Here is a 24,337-nt window from a genome sequence, read left to right on the forward strand (position 1 = left end):
GAAGAAAAATTCTATATATTATATTTGTATAGGCTACTTTTACCATCTATCAATCTCAGCATGGGATAATTTTGTCGCTATAAACGTTTGCCTCACTAAGGTTAAATTATGCAAAGTCTTTCTTTGGCCTTCACTCTGGAAGTGATTTGTTGATTCTGCTATACTTTAATTAAAACTGAAACTAACTATATAAAACTAAATAAAAATGTGCGCACAAAAAAAAAAAACCTAACAAAAATATTAATGAAACAAATAAAACTAAACTAAATTTCATAGCAAATTTGAAAACGATATTAAAATAAAGCGAAAAAAAAAAAAAACTATAATAACCTTGATGAGGAGCTCCTTCTACAGTCTGGAACTGGTTTGGTTAGGGCTGTACTGTGCACACACAAAAAAAATCGTTTTGAATAAATGTACTACAGTAGCATGTGTGTGATACAGTTTTGCATGTGTATGAGCCTGTTTACAAACCTGATGTCCAACAAAGATATCATTTATTTACATGCATTTGTCCAAATTAAGTTAATAACATGGTTGAGTGTTTGAATTAACTTCTTTTTGTGACCAGACATGGTTTCATATTACAGAATGATAGTATTATATACAGTGATAAAGGCTATGTCGATTAGCATTGCATTATACATATAATTTCCTTATAAAAAAAATACCCAAGATTGAAGAACACAGATAAACATATGTGGAGTTTCCAGTGTGAATTAAACAGTCAAAACATGTACTCAGTAATGCTCACAACACCCTATTCTGAGTAAAAATAGGAAACATAATACTTTTCTCTAAAGAAACAGGATTCCCTGAATTATCGTCATTGATATCGTTATCGCAATAAAATACCAGAAATATCGTGATATACTTTTAAGCCCATATCACCCATCCCTAACACACAGAGACACACACAGACACACACAGAGACACAGACAGACAGACAGACAGACAGACAGACAGACAGACACACACACACAAGTCTGCGGTCCTCACCGCGTCTTTGGCCAGACCCTCGAAGCCGTCGTGGACGGTGTAAACCCTGTGACCCTGAGCGAGTCCCACTCGAACCGCGGATCTCACAGCGGCGTTCATCCCGCAGCCGGAGCGCCGGCGTTCAGGATCGCCATCGAGTGATTACTCTACACAAACACGGTAAAGAACTGATTTAGATATATTTATAAAAATACATAACATATTTTAGATGAATACACAGTTTAAATAAATACAAAGATGTAATCTTTAGTACTTAAATAAATTGTAATTATAATATTAAATGTAATATTAAATTATTTATATATATATATATATATATATATATATACACACACACACACATATACATACATACATACACACACACACACACACATAGAGACACACACACACAGTAGGGATGGGCGATATCTTATCGTTATGCGATATGCCGTTAAAAATTCTCCCCACGATAAAAATGTGTCTTCCAGCGATAATAACGATAAAGTCTAGTTGTTGACATATAGTTGTTGAAGGTAGACTTGAAATTGAGGAGTTTATCGCTAAATGAGGAGCAAGGTTATTTTAAACGAAAAATAAAACTAAGAGAAAAGCGATTGATGGAAAAACAATTTCATAAACTGAAATAAAATAAAAATGTCAAAATATTTGATAAGCGAAACGAAACTAACAACAGTTATTGATTAACTAACTGAAATAAAATAATAATTAACAAAAATAAATGATCGTTTTTGTAATCATTACGTTCTCACCCCTTGGCTCACCCCATAAAGACTGCGAGTCCCGAGCGAACCGCTTTCCGCATTAATCTACAACATCAGGTAGGCAAACTTATTAATTTTCTCATATAACACAAGCAATCAAACCATCATTAGGCAAGTTGGTGTTTTGAAGAAAAACAGATACACAACATGATAATTAACAGAAGAAGAAAAATTCTATATATTATATTTGTATAGGCTACTTTTACCATCTATCAATCTCAGCATGGGATAATTTTGTCGCTATAAACGTTTGCCTCACTAAGGTTAAATTATGCTAAGTCTTTCTTTGGCCTTCACTCTGGAAGTGATCTGTTGATTCTGCTATACTTTAATTAAAACTGAAACTAAAACTAAATAAAAATGTGCGCACAAAAAAAAAAACTAACAAAAATATTAATGAAACAAATAAAAACTAAACTAAATTTCATAGCAAATTTGAAAACGATATTAAAATAAAACGAAAAAAAAAAAAAAAAAACTATAATAACCTTGATGAGGAGCTCCTTCTACAGTCTGGAACTGGTTTGGTTAGGGCTGTACTGTGCACACAAAACAATCGTTCTGAATAAATGTACTACAGTAGCATGTGTGTGATACAGTTTTGCATGTGTATGAGCCTGTTTACAAACCTGTTGTCCAACAAAGATATCATTTATTGACATGCTTTTTGTCCAAATTAACTTAATAACAGTTGAGTTTTTGAATTAACTTCTTTTTGTGACCAGACATGGTTTCATATTACAGAATGATAGTATTATATACAGTGATAAAGGCTATGTCGATTAGCATTGCATTATACATATAATTTCCTTATAAAAAAAATACCCAAGATTGAAGAACACAGATAAACATATGTGGAGTTTCCAGTGTGAATTAAACAGTCAAAACATGTACTCAGTAATGCTCACAACACCCTATTCTGAGTAAAAATAGGAAACATAATACTTTTCTCTAAAGAAACAGGATTCCTGAATTATCGTCATTGATATCGTTATCGCAATAAAATACCAGAAATATCGTGATATACTTTTAAGCCCATATCACCCATCCCTAACACACAGAGACACACACAGAGACACACACAGAGACACAGACAGACAGACAGACAGACAGACAGACAGACAGACACACACACACAAGTCTGCGGTCCTCACGCGTCTTTGGCCAGACCCTCGAAGCCGTCGTGGACGGTGTAAACCCTGTGACCCTGGCGAGTCCCACTCGAACCGCGGACCTCACAGCGGCGTTCATCCCGCAGCCGGAGCGCCGGCGTTCAGGATCGCCATCGGTGATTACTCTACACAAACACGGTAAAGAACTGATTTAGATATATTTATAAAAATACATAACATATTTTAGATGAATACACAGTTTAAATAAATACAAAGATGTAATCTTTAGTACTTAAATAAATTGTAATTATAATATTAAATGTAATATTAAATTATTTATATATATATATATATATATATATATATATATATACAAATAAATTATATGTACACATTTATTTACATACATGCTTTAATATTCTAAAGTTGATTATATATATATATATACACACACACACACAGACACACACACACACACACACACACTATAATAACCTTGATGAGGAGCTCCTTCTACAGTCTGGAACTGGTTTGGTTAGGGCTGTACTGTGCACACACAAAAAAATCGTTTTGAATAAATGTACTACAGTAGCATGTGTGTGATACAGTTTTGCATGTGTATGAGCCTGTTTACAAACCTGATGTCCAACAAAGATATCATTTATTTACATGCATTTGTCCAAATTAACTTAATAACATAGTTGAGTGTTTGAATTAACTTCTTTTGTGACCAGACATGGTTTCATATTACAGAATGATAGTATTATATACAGTGATAAAGGCTATGTCGATTAGCATTGCATTATACATATAATTTCCTTATAAAAAATACCCAAGATTGAAGAACACAGATAAACATATGTGGAGTTTCCAGTGTGAATTAAACAGTCAAAACATGTACTCAGTAATGCTCACAACACCCTATTCTGAGTAAAAATAGGAAACATAATACTTTTCTCTAAAGAAACAGGATTCCTGAATTATCGTCATTGATATCGTTATCGCAATAAAATACCAGAAATATCGTGATATACTTTTAAGCCCATATCACCCATCCCTAACACACAGAGACACACACAGAGACACACACAGAGACACAGACAGACAGACACACAGACAGACACAGACAGACACACACACACACAAGTCTGCGGTCCTCACCGCGTCTTTGGCCAGACCCTCGAAGCCGTCGTGGACGGTGTAAACCCTGTGACCCTGAGCGAGTCCCACTCGAACCGCGGACCTCACAGCGGCGTTCATCCCGCAGCCGGAGCGCCGACGTTCAGGATCGCCATCGAGTGATTACTCTACACAAACACGGTAAAGAACTGATTTAGATATATTTATAAAAAATACATAACATATTTTAGATGAATACACAGTTTAAATAAATACAAAGATGTAATCTTTAGTACTTAAATAAATTGTAATTATAATATTAAATGTAATATTAAATTATTTATATTTATATATATATATATATATATATATACAAATAAATTATATGTACACATTTATTTACATACATGCTTTAATATTCTAAAGTTGATTATATATATATATATATATATATTTGTATCCACATAAAATAGTTACATTGTACTAAATCTTTAACGTAAAACGTGTAAATCTTTTTTTTAAAACTGTATATTTCAGTTGAACATGCATTTTTATAAATACAGTTTATATAACACACACATATGACGTTTAATAAAAATTAAATGTACATACAGATAAATATAATAATAATAATAATAATATATCTATAATATAACACAGCGCAGCATCATTTTGATTCTCATTACATGGGAGTAAGTGATTAATGACAATTTTCATTTTGGGGTGGAGTGACCCTTTAAAAAATATAAATAAAATATGAATTCACAAATATGAGTTTTCAGAGACAAATAAAGTTTTAGTTTAATATAAAAAAAAAAAACTAAACTTTAAGATCAAAGACATTTATTATGGAAGTAAATAGTGTCAATTGTGATTTTTTTGTTGATTTTTAATGTTGACTTTTTAAAAAAACAAGCAAAAAGAAAGTATATCGTGTCTGAAGGCTCCGTTACCTTTGACAGAGCTGGCTTCTGATGAGCTAAAAGCTTGTACGTGTTCCAGTTGTTCTCAAAACTCCTGCAACGAGGCAACAATCAGTGAACCATCTCACAGATTCATTAACAAACGAGCAAACGAATGAACAAAACTCACTTTCCACGCAGCTGAATGGCCTCTTCAAACCTCTTCTCGTTCATGGCTTTCTGAACCTCTTTCGTCTACAAAAACACAACAGAAGCACAAACTTACATTGTTTCTTTCTTCTTCTTTTGTTCATTTTCCTGCTTCGTGCATATCGCCACTTAATTGATGGTTGTGCAATAATTTTGCTTTTTTTCCCCGTTTACTCTTTAATCCTTGAGAATTATTTTGTTTGTTTGATGCTAATTATATATTAAGTCATATCAGATATGTATTTTTATTATAGAAATACATTATAGAAAATGCCAATCCATGTGTGAGATAATATAAAATGTAATAAATATATATAATAAATTAAACATTACCAAGTGCAAGTGCTATAACAAGTACACGTAGCAAGGTTTTTTTGTTTATTTTAAAAGAAAACAAGTAGATAGTATATGTGACCCTGCAGCACAAAAGCAGTCATAAGCAGCAGCTATATTTGTAGCAATAACCAACAATACATTGTATGGGTCAAAATTATACATTTTTCTTTTATGCCAAAAATCATTAGGATATTAAGTAAAGATCATGTTCCATGAAGATATTTAGTAAATTTCTTAACGTAAATATATCAAAACTTAATTTTTGATTAGTAATATGCATTGCTAAAGACTTCATTCGAACAAATTTAAAGGTGATTTTCTCAATATTTTGATTTTTTTGCTCCCTCAGATTCCAGATTTTCAAATAGTTGTATCTCAGACAAATATTGTCCAACAAACCATACATCAATGGAAAGATTATTTATTCAGCTTTCAGATGATGTATAAATCTTAATTTCGAAAAATTGGCACTTAAGACTGGTTTTGTGGTCCAGGGTCACATATAGAAAAAAGAAACCTAGTGTTTTTTCTTTTTTTAAGAAACAAGTAGATAGAATAGAAAAAGAAAGCTAGTGTTAGTTTTTAAGGAAAAACTAGCAGTTAGAGAATAAATATGCAATTGATACACTGCAAAAAATGCTTTTTTTACTTAGATTTTTTGTCTTGTTTCCAGCCAAAATATCTTAAAATTCTTAAATTAAGGAGGACTTTCTAGATAAGTAAAAATTATTGTCTTGATAAGTCAAAATTAAGTGAGTTTTTGCTTAGAACAAGCTAAATAATCTGCCAATGGGGTAAAAAAAAAAGATCTTATTTCAAACAGAAAACAAGATTATTTTGCTTGTTTCAAGCAAAAACTCACTTAATTTTGACATGTTTTTTTCTGAAAACAAGACAATAATTTTTACTTGTCTAGAAAGTCCTCCTTAATTTAAGAATTTTAAGATATTTTGGCTGGAAACAAGACAAAAAAATCTAAGTAAGAAAAGCATTTTTTTGCAGTGTAGAGGGTCAAGTGTGTGTGTTTTTTTTTTTTTTAATAAAAAAAAATAAAAAATTAATAAATATAATTTATTATTATTTTTTTCTTATTAAAACAAAAAAAAACACACATACACACTTGACCCTCTACACTGCAAAAAATGCTTTTGATATATATATTTTTTTTATATTTAAAAAAAAAACATATTATATGTACATATATATATATATATATATATATTCAGAGAGCACGTTGCTATGGTTACTTACATACCCTGAAAGTAACCTCTGATTTTGGAAGCGTATGCTGAGGTTATCCACTCGCTTATCCTCAAACACACCCGGGCATGTCTCACAACCTGCTTTCTGGAATACACCCCAGAGGTCAAAGGTCATGCGTGTTTGGCGAGTGACTCACCATGTTCACACACTCCATGAGCGGCAGACGCATGGCCTGATTCCCGGACAGACCGATCACACACGCCGACGTCTCCGGAGTCGCCTCCAGCAGAGCCACCACGGCCTCCACGCCCATCTTACTGCTCTACACACAAACATCAACACACTGACACTGAGAGAGCATCATACATTACATATATATTGCATTACTGACACACTATTTCCTATTTGATACTGTAAAGCTGCTTTGACACAATCTGTATTGCTGAAAGCGCTGTATAAATAAAGGTGACTTTTTAGTTGCAAATGCGCGTGAAATGCTCGCACTGTCGAGCCCTGCATAATAAATTTAATTAATATGACTTTTTTAATGCACTCACCAGGACTCGATCAAAAGCGGACGGTGTTCCTCCTCTCTGAACGTGACCCAGGACAGTGACCCGCGTGTCGTAACCCAACCGCTGAACCACCAGCTACACACACACACACACACACACACACACACACACGTGAACAACAGGCTCAAATCATCACAGAACTGGCAAACCGCTCCGTCTGAGAGTCTCACGTCTTTGATGTAGTTGGAGGAGATCAGCTGGCCGTGTTTGTCGATGGCTCCTTCTGCGATGATCACGATGTTCAGACGAGAGCCTTTACTGCGGCTCTGCAAAACCACACACATTCATTCAGAGTCAAGTGATTTCTACAACCTAAAATGTGACCCTAGACCACAAAACCAGACATAAGAGTCCATTTTTGTGAATAAATAAGCTGAATAAATAATCTTTCCATTGATGTATGGTTTGTTATGATCGGACAATATTTGTCTGAGATACAACTATTTGTAAATCTGGAATCTGAGGAGCAAAAACATCTAAATATTGAGAAAATCACCTTTAAAGTTGTTCAAATGAAGTTCTTAGCAATGCATATTACTAATCAAAAATGAAGTTTTGATATATTTACGGTAAGAAATTTACTAAATATCTTCATGGAACATGATCTTTACTTAATATTCTAATGATTTTTGGCATAAAAGACAAATGTATCATTTTGAGCCATATAATGTATTGGCTATTGCTGCAAATATAGCTGTGCTGCTTATGACTGCTTCTGTGTTGCAGGGTCACATATAATCATAACATTTTGGCCAAACTGTGGCGTCTCACCTCTCCGAGTCGAGCGCACATGTGATCCTCCCATCCGTCCTCCGGCGGAGCCTCGGGGATGAAGAGCCAGTCTGCACCAGACGCCAGAGCGGAGACCACCGCCAGATACCTGCAGAACCAGACCAGACCGGATCAGACCAGATCAGACCCGTCCAGACCGGATCAGATCACATCAGATCAGATCACATCAGATCAGACCAGACCGGATCAGACCAGACTGGATCAGACCGGATCAGATCAGATCAGATCAGATCAGACCAGACCAGACCAGACCGGATCAGACCAGACCGGATCAGACCAGACCGGATCAGACCAGACCAGACCGGATCAGACCAGACCGGATCAGACCAGACCGGATCAGACCAGACTGGATCAGACTGGATCAGACCGGATCAGACCAGATCAGACCCGTCCAGACCGGATCAGATCACATCAGATCAGACCAGACCAGACCGGATCAGACCAGACTGGATCAGACCGGATCAGATCAGACCAGACCGGATCAGACCAGACCAGACTGGATCAGACCGGATCAGACCAGACTCCCTTCTGAAGAATAAAACAGCCCAGTGAACATGACGTACCCGCAGTGACGTCCCATCACCTCCAGCACAAACGTCCTCTGATGACTGAAAACAACACAAACACACGAGTGAGAGTCAATTCTGCTCAGCAAGGCTGTGGTTATTTGATCAAAATTACAGTAAAAACAGTGAAATATTATTATAGTTTTAAATAGCTATTTTCTATGTGAATATGTGCTAAACTGTAATTTATTTCTGTGATGCGCAGCTGTATTTTCAACATCATTACTGCAGTCTTCAGTGTCACATGATCTTCAGAAATCATTCTAATATGCTGATTTACTGCTCAACAAACATTTCTGATTATTATCAATGTTGAAAACAGTTGCTGCACAATATTTTTGTGGAAACCGTGATACATTTATTTGTCAGGATTCACAGATTAATAGAAAGTTCAGAAAAACAGCATCTATTTCAAATAGAAATCTTTTCTAACATTATATATGGTTTTTACTGTTACTTTCGATCAATTTAATCCATCCTTGATGAATAAAAGCATTAATTTGTTTCCAAAATAAGGAAAAAAAATCTTACTGAATGTTAGTATGGTTAGTTATTTAATGTGAGGAATATTGCACATAATATGAGAAAAAAGTGAAAGTAAAAATAATAATATTACTTATTAACTGTAAAAATGTATAATAATAATAATAATAATAGTTAGTATTATTATTATATAGCCAAATTGATATCAACACAAAGTGCAGCCCTAGCCCAACAGTAAAATATTTAATATTAATATTATTAATTTTAATATTTACATTTAGCAGCAAGTAGCAATAAGATTATTATTAATAACAACAATAATAATTATTATTATTATTACTAATATTAAGTAATTTTAATATGTTATTAGTAACAATAATAAAAATAATAATAATAATAATTATCATTAGTTATTTAATGTAAGGGATATTGCACATCTTTGAAAAAAAGTGAAAGTAAATTTTCCATTGATGTGAAAGTCATCATGAGATGAAGATCTGGTATTGCTGAGGTCAGTGAAGGTCAGATTATGATTTTTATGATTTGCATAACTTGCATTCATTTCTTGGCAAGAGTTAATTGTTAGCTGTGTGTCTCTTGGCTGTGTGTGTGTGTGTGTGTGTGTGTGTGTGTGTGTTTAACCTTTGTGCCGTGGTGGTGATTGCATCAATAACTTCCATGATCCGATGCAGAGCAGAATCGGCTCCGATCGTCATGTCGGTTCCACAGAAATCATTATCGATGGATCCCACCAGACCCACGATGTTCAGATGCTTGTGCTGCTGCGCCAGCGAGTCTGTGATCCGGCCTGAAACACACAAACCACATCAGCTCCTGTTCGTTCGCTCTGTTGCTCAGTGATGGAGGCTCTTGGCAGCTTCTAATGGAGAGCGAACAGAAACGCTATTGATGCTGCTGTACTGAAGCTAGTGGAGCGTGACACAGAAAAGAGATCCGGCTCTGTCTCAAGATCTGCTGAAAACCTGCAGACCAGCAGGACCTGGTTTCAGTCTCATACAGACGCAGTTTGTTATCATTAACTAAATCTAAAACAAAACCATTAAAAAACATAATGAGGTGTTGAAACATTTCACTTATTTTATTTCAGATATTCTCCACGCCAAGATTTCTCTTTTTTTTTTAGTTTAAGTTGGACTGAAAATAACTGAAATAAAAATGAATTACAACAAACAAAACAATTGCTAAAACTACAAAAAACAGAACTGAAACTGAAGTAAAAATGAACAAAAAAGACATTTTAAAAAACTAAATAAAAATGATAAACAAAACTAAATTACTAAAATTACAACTATAAATAACTGAAACCAAAATTAATAACAAAAAAAAAAATAGTAATAAAAATGTCAATAAATAAATAAATAAATAAATAAATAAAATTACTAAACTGGAAATAACAGATTTTTTTTTTTCAAAAACAATAACTACTAAAAATGACAAAAAACACAACAAAATGACAAAAAAATAACTGGACTGAAACAAAAATTAATTTAAATTTTTTTTAAAAATAGTAATAAAAATGACCAAAAAACAAAACAATAAAATTACTAAACTGAAAATAACTGATTTTTTTTTCTTATTTTTCAGTTATTTAAACAGAAGTATTAAAATAATAATAATAATATTAATTACAAAAAAATTTAAAAGAAATACCACAAGGAACAAAATGACTAACTGGAAATAACTGAAATTGAAACTAAATTAATTTAAGAAATAAGAGACAAAATAATAGACTTTTATAATAATAAAAAACACTATTAATTACTAAAACAAAAGACTGAAACTGAAATAAAAGTGAATAACAATAAACTGGACATATGTTAAAAGCTTTGACTGAATGGTTCTTCATGGCATCGCTGTGAACCACCTTTATTTGTAAGAGAGTACCTTGCTGCATGAGTTCAGCCAGCAGGTCGCTCCACTCGCTGCGGAAGATGTTGGCTCCGGTCAGGCTGCCGTCTCCGCCGCACACACACAGGTTAGTGATGCCGCGCTGGAGCAGGTGAAACGCCGCGGACAGACGGCCCTCGCGCGTGGTGAAGGCTTTACAGCGAGCGCTGCCGATGATGGTGCCGCCCTGACCACAATCACAACATCCGTGGGTCAGATAAAGCACTGCACTCCACCTTCAATAAAGCACTCGAATAAAGCTCTAAAAACCTTACTGACTGATGTTTTAGTGCACAAATATGGAAAAAATAAAGGGTCGCAATTAAATACGTGCAGTTTCACATGATTAGTGCAAATTGTCACATGACCAGAGCGGTTTATTTACAGTTTGCACCTTGAGATGATGATGGCTGCATCAAAGCATAACAAAGTATGTTAACATAAAGATATGACAAAGATTTTTGGTACACGTTATCTTTAAGGCGTCTAGTATTAATATATGCATTCACATATATTCAGTTTTGTTGAGTGTGGTCATAGAGCGAGTAAACATCTTGATGGTCACAATAGTGATAATAGTGAACTTAGGTTTACATTTAAACCCAATTGCAGTTGTTAGTGAAGATTGACAGTGTTGCAATGACAAAATATTGCACTAAATTAAAAGTTTAAATGTTACAAATAAGTTAAAGTTTTAATACTCGTAGCACTTGATGATGATGATGATGTATGTTACAAAAAAATTTTTTTTTGTCTTTTATCTCAGTATTCCTGTCAGTGCTGTATAAGGGTTTTTTATGCATAACCCTAGAATTTGATCAAACTGTTAAAAATAGCTGGGCTGAGATATGTAATAATTTTTATGTCTGCAGATATTAATTCAGTGCACACAATTGTGGCTGACCATAAAACACAATTTTTCACACACTTTTCCAAAAAATTTTAAATAATTACTGGTTATTTCAAAGGGTTACTAACGACACAGTGATGCACCGAATCTGCTGCTGTCAACAAAAACAAGCACTGAGATCTTCCTGCGGGGTTCCGCCAAAATAAAAGCTCCATCAACATTCATAAATGTTAGTAATGTAATTTTACTGTTGTTCTGTAAAATAAAATAAAAAGTAAGACAATATTAATGATAATAATTAATAATAATACCAGCTCTATAAATACATTTATTATAACATTCACACATAGTGTTTAAATTGGGATCTGTAATATATTCTAATGTTTTAAAAGAAGTCTCTTCTGCTCAGCAAGACCGCATTTATTTGTACAGTAAAAAAATACATGCCTGATTCAAGAAGGGGGTCTCAAAAATGGCCAAAAAATATTATTTTACTAACTTATTAATTTGAAGTTAAACTCAAAGTGTTAAGTAAATATTTTTTAATTGTTGTTTTGTAATTGATTTTTTCTTTCAAAAGTAAGACAAAACAGTAAAAAGCACATTTTTAATTTATGCAATGGTGAAAAAAAATTTTGTTCAGCTTCGGCCAAGAATTTGTAGTTTTTTCACACTGTTTTTAGCCAAATCCTCCAGTGTATACCGTGTCACGAGTCTGTCTGTGATGTAAACACTGCTGAGGGTCGCAGCTGTAATCTGCTGCTTTAATCTAAATCCTGTTTCCTGCAGACAGTTTCCTGTATAAATACTCACAAATCCCTTACAAAGAGTAGAAACTGACATTATAAGATTATTAAAGGCTGTGAAAAATCAATATGAAATCAGATTTGAGCCAGTTTACCCATTCAATACATCTACCTGGAATTGACTTTTCCATTTAATTGTGATTTGAATACTGATATTGGACATTTGTATAATAATTTGCATTCACAAAACGCAATTTCTAGTGAATACATATTTTAGAGCTTGGTGTAACTAGAAATTTTTTTTTTTATTTAACAAAAAAAAATATCTACTATTATCCAAAATTGTATTAATTTCCATAACATTCCCAGGCATGGAAATTAGAATTTTAAACATCTCTGATCTTGATGAACATTTTTTAAGTTGAAGAACTAAAACTGATATAAAAATTCTAATAATAAAATGGATATTTAATAAATAAATTAGACTTAAATTAAATAAAAAACAGATATTAAAGATATAAAAAAGACTAAAATTGAGACAAAAATAAAATACAAATAAAAAATATTAACTACAATAACACTAAATTATTGATACTAAAAATAACACTTTTATTCATTTCCATGACATTTAAAAAAAATAAACTTATTTTTCTGGGTTTCCACAGCCATAGAAACCTGCATTGTGCACTCAATCAATTTGTGCATGTTATTCCAAATAAATATTATAAATAAAAGTAATTAAATAAATAAAACATTTACATAAAATAAATAAAAACATTTATATAAAAAGCTAAAGAATTTATATAAAAATAAATAAAGCATTTATATAAAATAAAACATTGATATACAAATAAATAAATAGAGCATAAAAATAAATACATTTGTCTTCATAATCTTTAATTAAAATGCTCCATATCTCTAGCATTTCTTCAAGCCCTCCGTTTCTACCATCTGACTTCATTTTGTTAACGAACATTTTTTCTCCATCCAATCAATTCCTCATGGAATTCTACATTGACATTTTTTTCTGAATTGTGTTTCATTGGATTTACTTCTAGAAGCACGTATGGCAGCATAACACATGCATGTGACAAACAAAACAAGCATGCATTAAAACGGATGAAGACTCACCAGCTGAATGATGTTGGTGACGCTCTGCCAGTTGGCGAGTTTGATGTGATCTCCTCCATCCACCAGGCCTTGATAACCCTAGAGAAGCACATGCATCAGTACGACAGCAGCGCTCCGTGACTCAGTGCATGCAGAGAAACATTGCTTACCTCATAAATCAGGTAGACTTTAGCGCCCACGTAAATGCCCATGCGTGTTACAGCGCGCACGGCCGCGTTCATACCTGCAGAAATCACACACGTTATCATGCATCTCACGCCACTCTACACAACCCTGAAAAGAGCATCTGAAATTTGTGCTTAATGCAGCAACTAAAGAGAAATGCATTGACAAACTCTTTGTAATGCAATATGGTGACACAAAAGCAATGCATATTTAATCTGGAAACAATTCAGAAACAAATACCAGAATTACTGAAGCATGAGATGTGCATGCACACTAGATAGGGGTCATGACAGGTTACATAACGGTCAGTGCATGCATTACTTATGCACCAGATACTCACTCTCTAACACACATACATCAGAAAAAAACAACAAAATAACATCATTTGGGGTCATTCCATGTCAACTCAAACAGAGTTGTTTTGTGATTTTGTTAATATTTTTTCTCGTCAAAGAAATGCATAAATGAATTAGAAAGCCAAATTATTAAATGCCACTTACGTATATTTGCTATTTTGTAGAGGGGGTCAAAATAAGTCAAATTTATTAAGAAACAGAATCTAGAATCACATAATTGAGCTATCTTTCATACTTCTGGCATGCACACTTCAGAAAAAGAGTATTTATGGCACTAAGGCCAGGTATGATCAATGCAATTGTTTTGATAGAGGAAAACAAGATACATTTCTATTTTCAACATTATTTGTTTTTCAGATGTTTCTCTTTAAAAGGAATAAAGTATTATCTCTGTGCAAAGTGACCCACATTTGGTTTTTGGCCACTGAAAGTGTGTACAATTTACTCCTGGAGCCATATTGAGATTACAATATCTCTGAAGCTGAACCATACAGGGCTTTAAAAATGAAGATGCCAAAAGAAAAGTTTGTTAAGATCCAAAATCTGAAAGTGCATTAAGATATCTTTAATACTTCTTGAGGTACAGGCATGCAAACTTTGGTGAAAAAACTTGAAAAGTGCTTTTTCCCATTTTTTGAATGGTCACCATTGGCACATAATGCAACACAGATTGCTAAAGTCAACAGATTTTATTGATTGACCAACCAATCATAATTAAATAATGATGCTGTCATCTTTATGAAGTCATATTTGCCCTCCTGTAATTTGGCTCTGAATCTCAGTTGAGAATCACCATTTTGACCCCCCTATAATGCATATATAAATAGTGCATTACTCACTAAATATACATCTGTGATTTGGTGACATTTAATATTTCGGCTTTCATCACTATACATTTTGTATTTCTTAAGAAAAAATTAAATATTGACAAAACAAAAAATTTGAGCCGGGAAGGTTTCTGAAATTTGTCTGATTGGACATTTTGAACATTTAAAAGCATTCAGAAATAACATTTTCATAACGGTTTCAAAGTGATGAAAAGGAAAGCTACTCAAACATTCACATAACGAAGAAAAAAACTTTTTTTTTAATATAAAAGGTGACTGAAACATTGAGAGAACATTGAAATGTAACGTTCTCATAACGTTTCCAAACTGACAGAACTGAATGTCCATCTAACGTTCGCATAACAAAGAAAAAACGTTCTTTAAACATAAAAGAGTGATTTAAACGTTGAGAGAACATTTAAAATGTAACGTTCTCATAACGTTTCCAAACTGACAGAACTGAATGTCCATCTAATGTTCGCATAACAAAGAAAAACGTTCTTTAAACATAAAGGGTGATTTAAACGTTGAGAGAACATTTAAAATGTAACGTTCTCATAACGTTTCCAAACTGACAGAACTGAATGTCCATCTAACGTTCGCATAACAAAGAAAAAACGTTCTTTAAACATAAAAGGGTGATTTAAACGTTGAGAGAACATTTAAAATGTAACGTTCTCATAACGTTTCCAAACTGACAGAACTGAATGTCCATCTAACGCTCGCATAACAAAGAAAAACGTTCTTTAAACATAAAGGGTGATTTAAACGCGTTGAGAGAACATTTAAAATGTAACGTTCTCATAACGCTTTCCAAACTGACAGAATGAAATGTCCATCTAACGTTCGCATAACAAAGAAAAACGTTCTTTAAACATAAAGGGTGATTTAAACGTTGAGAGAACATTTAAAATGTAACGTTCTCATAACGTTTCCAAACTGACAGAACTGAATGTCCATCTAACGTTCGCATAACAAAGAAAAAACGTTCTTTAAACATAAAGGGTGATTTAAACGTTGAGAGAACATTGAAATGTAACGTTCTCATAACGTTTCCAAACTGACAGAACTGAATGTCCATCTAATGTTCGCATAACAAAGAAAAACGTTCTTTAAACATAAAGGGTGATTTAAGCGTTGAGAGAACATTTAAAATGTAACGTTCTCATAACGTTTCCAAACTGACAGAACTGAATGTCCATCTAACGCTCGCATAACAAAGAAAAACGTTCTTTAAACATAAAGGGTGATTTAAACGTTGAGAGAACATTTAAAATGTAACGTTCTCATAACGCTTTCCAAACTGACAGAACTGAATGTCCATCTAACGCTCGCATAACAAAGAAAAACGTTCTTTAAACATAAAGGGTGATTTAAACGTTGAGAGAACATTTAAAATGTAACGTTCTCATAACGCTTCCAAACTGACAGAATGAAATGTCCATCTAACGCTCGCATAACAAAGAAAAACGTTCTTTAAACATAAAGGGTGATTTAAACGTTGAGAGAACATTTAAAATGTAACGTTCTCATAACGTTTCCAAACTGACAGAACTGAATGTCCATCTAACGTCGCATAACAAAGAAAAAACGTTCTTTAAACATAAAGGGTGATTTAAACGTTGAGAGAACATTGAAATGTAACGTTCTCATAACGTTTCCAAACTGACAGAACTGAATGTCCATCTAACGTTCGCATAACAAAGAAAAAACGTTCTTTAAACATAAAAGGGTGATTTAAACGTTGAGAGAACATTTAAAATGTAACGTTCTCATAACGTTTCCAAACTGACAGAATGAAATGTCCATCTAACGTTCTTAATGCATTAAAAAACTGAACGTTTTGAACATTTAAGAAATAACGTCTGAGAAATGTTGTCTGCAAAACGTTCTTAGACCATATTTTTTGTATTTCCTCTACAACAGTAGTAATACACACGGGCTGCGTGTCAATAACAAGCACGATCCCTATTTACACAGCATTTTGTGCATGATATGTTCGAAAATAAAAGAAATAGTGTATCAAAGAGCAAGTGTTGGCTAAAACGTCTGTGTTGAGCACCAGTCGCAGTCAGCTGGTGCTGTCAGAGTCTGCCCTTCGCTCGCTTTATGTACTTTATTTGCTCTTTCGAGTGTTTTTACCCTGCGCATCTCCGCCGCTCGTCAGAACCGCGATGGCTTTCCCCGCGCCGCTCATCCGCAGCTTCTCGAAGTCCACATGCATGATGGAAGATCGCAGATATTAGCCCTTAACGCCGAAAAATACGATGCTTTTCTGCGCACGGATTGCCTTGAAAGCTTCTTACATTCGCCTCACGCAGCGCACGAACTCTGCGTAGCTCCGCCTCTTCTTTGTTCTGGGCGTTCCCGCGAGATGACTAGACTCAGGGTTGCCAAGTCCGCGGTTTTCCCGCGGAAATGGTTATTTTAACACTCGGAATGTTTAACAATAATCCGATTTTAACACGATTAAGACTATACTCTGATTAAGAATCTGCCATGTAAACAGATATTTTTGATTACCTTAATCCGGCTTAAGTCATACTCGAAGTAAACACAAATCGAATCAAGACATGTGGAGTATTCCTATTTTAGTCACATTCTCAAAGTGCAGTATAGACATGTACACACCTTATTCACACTATTTCTCGTCATAGTCGGGTTAACTTCAAGAGCAGTGAATGGAAGAGTACCACACATATATTTTTTTGTATTCCCACAGACGCTGCATTAGAAACACCCTGGCATTAGCGTTAACTATTTTTTTTTGTAATTTGATGCAAAAGGTGATATAATACAAAGTATAGTAATAAATGTACATTCATAATAAAAAAATTAAAAATATATAAAAAACTTTCGAGGATTTACGATGCTGATGGTAATTCTGCGGGATAACGGCGGACTTGGCAACACCGAGACTGATCCTCCGAGAACAGAAGAGCCTCGAGCAACGCTTTTCTGCATGTTTTTCAACAATAAGAAGCAGAAGCGGTTTATTTTATGACATAATGGCTAATTATTTTCTATAACCCATTAACTTTTTAATTAACTTACAAAGTTAATGGGTTGTAGAAAAACAGCTGAGCTTTTCTGTCAACCATAAAATAAAAGGCTGCTTCGACGAAGCTCTAATCTCCAGCACAGCGTCCAGACACTGAGATCAATTATAGCTAAATAAAACTTGAAACTAAATAAATCCTACATTTATTATATTTCAACTAGTTACCAAGGCAATATTTCTCATTTTCATTTAGTTTAATTTGATGTACTAAAATACTAAATAAATAAATAAACATTTTTAAAAACAAAAGCTAATAAAAACTCCAACAAACGCACAACAAAATTACTAAAATTACTGGAAAAAACTGAACTGAAACACAAAATAAAAGCTAATAAAAAATAATAAATAGACATATTTAAAAAAATAAAATAAAAAACTAATAAAAACGACAAAACAACAACAACAACAACAAAATTATTATTGGAAATAAGTGAACTGAAACCAAAATAAAAGCTAATAAAAATAAATTGACATTTTAAAAAAACTAATAAAAATGACAAAAATCAACAAAATTATTAACAATGAAGTTGGAAATGTCTGAATTGAAACTGAAATAAAATTAAAAGTAATAAAAAAATTATTAAAATTAATTTTTATTTTTATTATTTTTTTAAACATAAATAACAACAAATAAAAACAACAAAATTACTAAAATTGTAAATAAAATCACAATGAACACAGAAAATATCGAAATATTACTAAAAATAGTAATACATACTATAATACACATTATATGTATCTCAGTGAAAAATTACACATGATAAAAATGAATACAATTAATAAAAAATAAATAGGCTATTTTAAAAACTAAAAACAACAAAAACACAACAAAATTACTAAAATTGTAAATAAAATTACAATAAACACAGAAAATATGGAAATATTACTCAAAATAAAATGTATCTCGGTGATACTAATTACTAAATTACCACTTCAGAAATGTTATATACAGGAATTTCACAATAGCTACAGCAAAAATATGATAAAATATTGCAAAAAAAAAAATAATAAAATAAAATTTGGAGTACAGAATTTACACTTTATATACATATATATATATTAAGTACCCATACTATGGTACTGAAAGGAAATTATATTCTTGTTGCATGATATTTACTGAAATACTTGGCTCTTAAACATTACCAGGGTATCCTGTGCAAAAATCACGGCACATTTGCTAATGTAGCCCATAACCTTCTCTCGACCTAGACATATATTAATTTCTTATGCAGTTTTCTAAACACCGACAGACTGATCTTCGGTGTTTTGGCGCCCTCTGCTGATGACGCGGTGAACTGAGCGGATGTTGTGACGCGCTGTTGTCATGGAGGCGCGGTGCGGCGCATGCGCAGAGACCGACGCACAGCAGCGGCGTGATGATCCCTGAACGCGTTTGATATCAATACTGACGCATTTCCAAACGAAATCTTAAGATTTATCAGCATGAAATTAACGCGTAAACTCGTTCTAGCTCGGGCGAAAGCATCGGACCTGGAAAGCGTGAAGAAGCTGAACTGCTGGTGTGTTTTCTGCTGTTCGTTAGCTGTTAGCCTGATGAAAACAAGTCTTTAATTAGGATGATTATTCATGTATTCAGTGTTTTTGGGTTCGTGTCTAGTTTGAGATCTGCAGTCTGGATTTAATGGATGATATTTGCTGAATAACTGTATTCTCTTAATCATTTATTCGTGTGTTTCAGGGGCTGCAATCTGACAGATGTGAGTTTTCAATCTTTTCTTCTGTTTAATGTTTAAAATGCATAATACTGTGTGCGTGTATATATATATATATTTGTATCATTAATATACTAATAGTTTTTGTTAATATTTGAAATGTTTATATTTTCTCATTTCACTTTTCTGATTTCAACTCGTTTCAGTTTTCAATTTACATTTTAACATTTTGTACAAAATCACTTTTTATTTTTGTTTTTATTATTTTTACTTAAATGTGTCCATATAGTTTCTATTAATTTTATTTATTAGTTTTAGTATATTTAAATTGTGGATTTTTAGTACTTTTAAATTTAATAGAAAATGGAAATGTTGCTGAAATAAAATAAGATTACGTTTTTATTATATATATGTATTATTTCATGCAAAAAAAATTTAGGTAAAGAAAATGTTTTTTATTATTATTATTGATAATCATCTATATATATATATATATATATTAGTGCTGTCAAATGATTAATCGCATCCAAAATAAAAAAAATTGTTTATATTATATATGTGTACTGTATTTATTATGTATATATAAATACACGCATACAGTATATATTTTGTAAATATTTACGTTCATACATTTTTATATTCATACTTATATTTTATATTATATATAAATATTTTTAAATATATAAACAACATTTTCTTAAATATATACATGCATGTGTTTGTATTTATATATACATAATGAATATACACAGCACACTTACATATTTATGTAAATAAAAACTTTTATTTTGGATACAATTAATCGTGATTAATCATTTGACAGCACTTTTATATATATATATATATATATGATTACAAAATATTATTCAAATATTCTATAGTAGCCTATATATCAAAGTACTGTGGTGTTACCGTGTGATACCATGTTTTCTCACTACATGTTGATTTTGTCCACAGATCTCTATATTTGCGGAGATTCCTAATATTGAGGTTCTCACACTGAGGTTTGTTTTGAGTTTTCTGGCAGTAATCCATAATAATTCTCATCACATGACTGTAATAACTGTGAGTGTGTGTTCAGTGCGAATCAGATCTCGTCTCTGGAGCACATCTCGTCGTGTCAGCATCTCAGCGAGCTCTATCTGAGACGGAATAAGATCCCGAGTCTGTCGGAGCTGAAGCATCTGCAGCAGCTGAGGGCTCTGAAGGTGCTGTGGCTCGCCGAGAACCCGTGCTGTGATGCTGACCCGCACAAATACCGCATGACCGTCATCAGAACCCTGCCCGGCCTGCACAAACTCGACAACCAGGGTGAGCACGTCCAGCACTCGTTAATGGACAATAAAACAAAATAGAGGACGAGAAACACTTTCTGCTGATTTGTCCTAAATATCACCATGTGAGGGAAGCATTGCATCATTTACTGAGAAAATACCCTTCATACTCGGAGAAGACGACACGGCTGCAAAATTAGTGTTAGCCTTTCACAACATTAGGTGTTGAACACTGCTAACTCTAAACTGACTCACTATATCTTCATATATTTAGATGGATTTTATTTATCATCTATGTTGATTTTTTTATTGTTTCTTTCTTCTTATTATTTATATATACATTAATGCTTTGGCAACATTGTTACACAGTCATGCTAATAAAGGGGGGGATGAAATTGAAAAATAAATCATTGTGATTTTGGTAAAATCAGTGGCTGTTGCTTCTACAATCACCTGCAACAGAAATATGATAAAAGGCACCAGTGTTAAATAATTAATAATCATATTTTATAAAATATTATATTATTTTATAATATATATCGGTGTTATTTTAATATAATCAATACAATACTATTTTTTATATATATTTTTGAAGTAGATTTTATTTTTATGTTTTGTTTTCACTTTAATTTTCAGGTTTTAGTAATTTGGTTGTTTTCGTAATTTTTAGTAGTTTTTTTTTTTTTTTTTTTTTACATAGTTTGTATTCATTTTTTAATTAGGTATTTTTTTCATTTTAGTACTTAAAAGTTAAATTAAACAAAAATGAGAAACGTTGCCTTGGCAACTAGCTGAAATAAAATATAAAAAACCCAAACTCATTTTATTTTCAGTTAATGTTTATTTAGTTTCAGGTAACAAAATAAAAAAAAAAATAATTTAATGATAATATATATGTACTAATTCATAATTTTTTGCAAAGACTTGAAATTATAGAAATTATATAGTAGTGCTGTCAAACGATTAATTAATCGCATACAAAATAAAAGTTTTTGTTTACATAATGTGTGTACTGTGTATATTTATTATGTATATATAAATACACACTCATACAGGAAATATTTTGAAAATATTTACATGCATTTAAATGTGTATATATATATATATATATATATATAAATATATTTAATATATAAATAACATTTTTCTTAAATGTATACATGCATGTGTATATTTATACACATAATAAATATACACAGTACACACATATATATATATTATGTAAACAAAAACTTTTATTTTGGATGTGATTACTCGTTTGACAGCACTAATATAACTAATTGGAATAATTCCTGCAAACACTGATCAGGTGACCCCACAGGTATCAGTTTATCAGCGTTTAACTTCCATATTTTAAACTTTTAATGTGCTGTCATGCAATACCTTATGAGTAGCTTAAAGATATGAATATTCATGAGTTTGTTCTGTCAGTGGTTACAGAGGAGGAGCTTACACACGCACTGAAAGAAGGGGAGGAGCTTGTTTCCCCTCCAGGCCCCGCCCCCACCAGCTCAACCAATGGCCTGACAGAAGCGGACTCTGAGACGGATCCTCTGAACTACAGCATGGAGGAAACCAAGTAAGATCTGCCTTAGTTTCTGCGGTTTGATCTGCGGATCTGAACTGAGCTCGTGTTTGTGTTTGTGCAGCAAGATTCGAGCTCAGCTGGGAATGAAGCTGCTGCCCAGAGACAAGTTTCCATCGCTGTCATCCCCGCGAGAGACCGGAGACGCGCCGAGGAGGAAGGTACGAGCGAACAAACACTGAGACACATCCGCTTACTGAACCGCAGCTCATGTACACCAGTCCAACGTTTCTGAACAGTGAGATTCTGAATGTTTTTAAACAAGTCTCTTCTGCTCAACAAACCTGCATTTATTTGATCCAAAATACAGCAAAAGCAGTAAAATTGTGAAATATTTTTACTATTTAAAACAGCTGTTTTCTATGTGAATATGTGTTAAACTGTAATTTATTTCTGTGATGCGCAGCTGTATTTTCAGCATCATTACTGCAGTCTTCAGCGTCACGTGATCTTCAGAAATCATTCTAATATGCTGATTTGCTTCTTTAAAAACATTAGAAATCTCACTGTTCAGAAACGTTTGACTGGTGTTTGTAACCCGTCTCGTTTCTAGAGTCACACGCTGGAGGCCGTTCTCCTGCTGCTGAAGGATCTGGACGTCGAGGAGCTAAAAATCATTCAGTCGGTCACCGAGAGCAAACTCAGATCACGCAGTCGACGGAGAGAGCGAGAGAAATCTCCCATCTGCTCGTGAACATCAGCGGAAAACACTGACGACACGCTTAAACCAGCAGCCAGCGCTCCGTCTCAGATATTAACATTAACACACATCACCGCGGTCCTCAGATCAGGACAAAACCAGTGAATCTGTCACGTTCACATCTAAACGCCTCACTCGTGATCGTTACCAAGTTGCCTTTCCCTGTTCAAATTAAGACGTTCTCCTGTTTCGGAGGAAGTGTTTTGCTTTGTAATGATCTCAATGAAGTGCGACGATGTTCTGTTGGGTTCAGATAATATATAAGAATGTATTTTTCTATGTAAATAAACTCAGATGCATAAGAATATTTATTGTTCACATAGTGATCCTACAACACTTAAAGAATACTGTACACCAATGAGCTGCAGAAACAGGAATTAAAGGAACAGTACACCCAAAAATAACATTGTGCTGAAAGATCAGGATGAGTGTGTTTCTTCATCAGGTTTGTAGAAATGTGACCCATTTAAAATGTAACTATAACGAAATAGTTACTCATATTTTATATTTTAAAGACGTAACGACATTACATGTATTTCGTTACTCCCCAGCCCCCAATACTTAAAGTACTTTTTCTAAACTCTTAACACAGCAACACACCTACATCATACAATTAGCCAAATAGTTCATTTTCTGGCCAAAACCACATTTTGTTAAATGAATACAAACTCTACATTTCAAAATGTTGAATAACAATCTTTTTTTTTTTTTACATATACCAACTGTATCAAAACACAGCAAACCTGATTCAAAATCAAGTCATTCGGTCAAAACATTAGCTCTAGTTTCTATCCATAGAAACATGTAGTCAATCATAGCACAGTGACTGTCAAAATACTGCATTACTTGTCATGTTTCACTTCTACCTGCATATAATAGACCATATAAAAATCCATATTTTTTTGTAATTTAGCCTTCAGTTTACCTTCAACTGAAACTCATTTTACATTTTTAAATGTTGAATGTGTTCATTCTTGCCAACATATCTAAAACCGAACGA

General features: G+C 33.1%; 2 protein-coding genes across 2 annotated transcripts in view; one reads left to right on the top strand and one right to left on the bottom strand.

Moving 5' to 3' along the window:
- The window catches only part of pfklb (phosphofructokinase, liver b), a 30,408-nt gene extending 13,024 nt beyond the window's left edge, over window positions 1-17,384 (bottom strand). The window contains exons 1-14 of the mRNA XM_058790994.1: window positions 17,187-17,384; window positions 13,846-13,919; window positions 13,697-13,774; window positions 10,967-11,156; window positions 9,704-9,869; window positions 8,576-8,620; window positions 7,992-8,100; window positions 7,391-7,486; window positions 7,203-7,295; window positions 6,842-6,967; window positions 5,087-5,151; window positions 4,948-5,011; window positions 4,139-4,182; window positions 1,000-1,102 (exon numbers count right to left, since the gene is read on the bottom strand). Coding sequence (XP_058646977.1) covers window positions 1,000-1,102; window positions 4,139-4,182; window positions 4,948-5,011; window positions 5,087-5,151; window positions 6,842-6,967; window positions 7,203-7,295; window positions 7,391-7,486; window positions 7,992-8,100; window positions 8,576-8,620; window positions 9,704-9,869; window positions 10,967-11,156; window positions 13,697-13,774; window positions 13,846-13,919; window positions 17,187-17,268 — 1,335 coding nt within the window. The 5' untranslated portion in view covers window positions 17,269-17,384. The remainder of the gene's footprint in view (window positions 1-999; window positions 1,103-4,138; window positions 4,183-4,947; window positions 5,012-5,086; window positions 5,152-6,841; window positions 6,968-7,202; window positions 7,296-7,390; window positions 7,487-7,991; window positions 8,101-8,575; window positions 8,621-9,703; window positions 9,870-10,966; window positions 11,157-13,696; window positions 13,775-13,845; window positions 13,920-17,186) is intronic.
- A 2,047-nt stretch (window positions 17,385-19,431) lies between these two features.
- On the top strand, window positions 19,432-23,644 carry cfap410 (cilia and flagella associated protein 410). Its single transcript, XM_058792518.1, has 7 exons — window positions 19,432-19,625; window positions 19,805-19,823; window positions 20,736-20,782; window positions 20,860-21,089; window positions 22,484-22,631; window positions 22,702-22,798; window positions 23,191-23,644. Exons 1-7 carry the CDS (start codon window positions 19,549-19,551, stop codon window positions 23,329-23,331), a joined length of 759 nt encoding a protein of 252 aa, XP_058648501.1. The 5' UTR covers window positions 19,432-19,548; the 3' UTR covers window positions 23,332-23,644.
- The last annotated feature ends 693 nt before the right edge of the window (window positions 23,645-24,337 follow it).

The sequence above is a fragment of the Onychostoma macrolepis genome, chromosome 11, assembly GCF_012432095.1.
Source record: "Onychostoma macrolepis isolate SWU-2019 chromosome 11, ASM1243209v1, whole genome shotgun sequence".
NCBI lineage: Eukaryota > Metazoa > Chordata > Actinopteri > Cypriniformes > Cyprinidae > Onychostoma > Onychostoma macrolepis.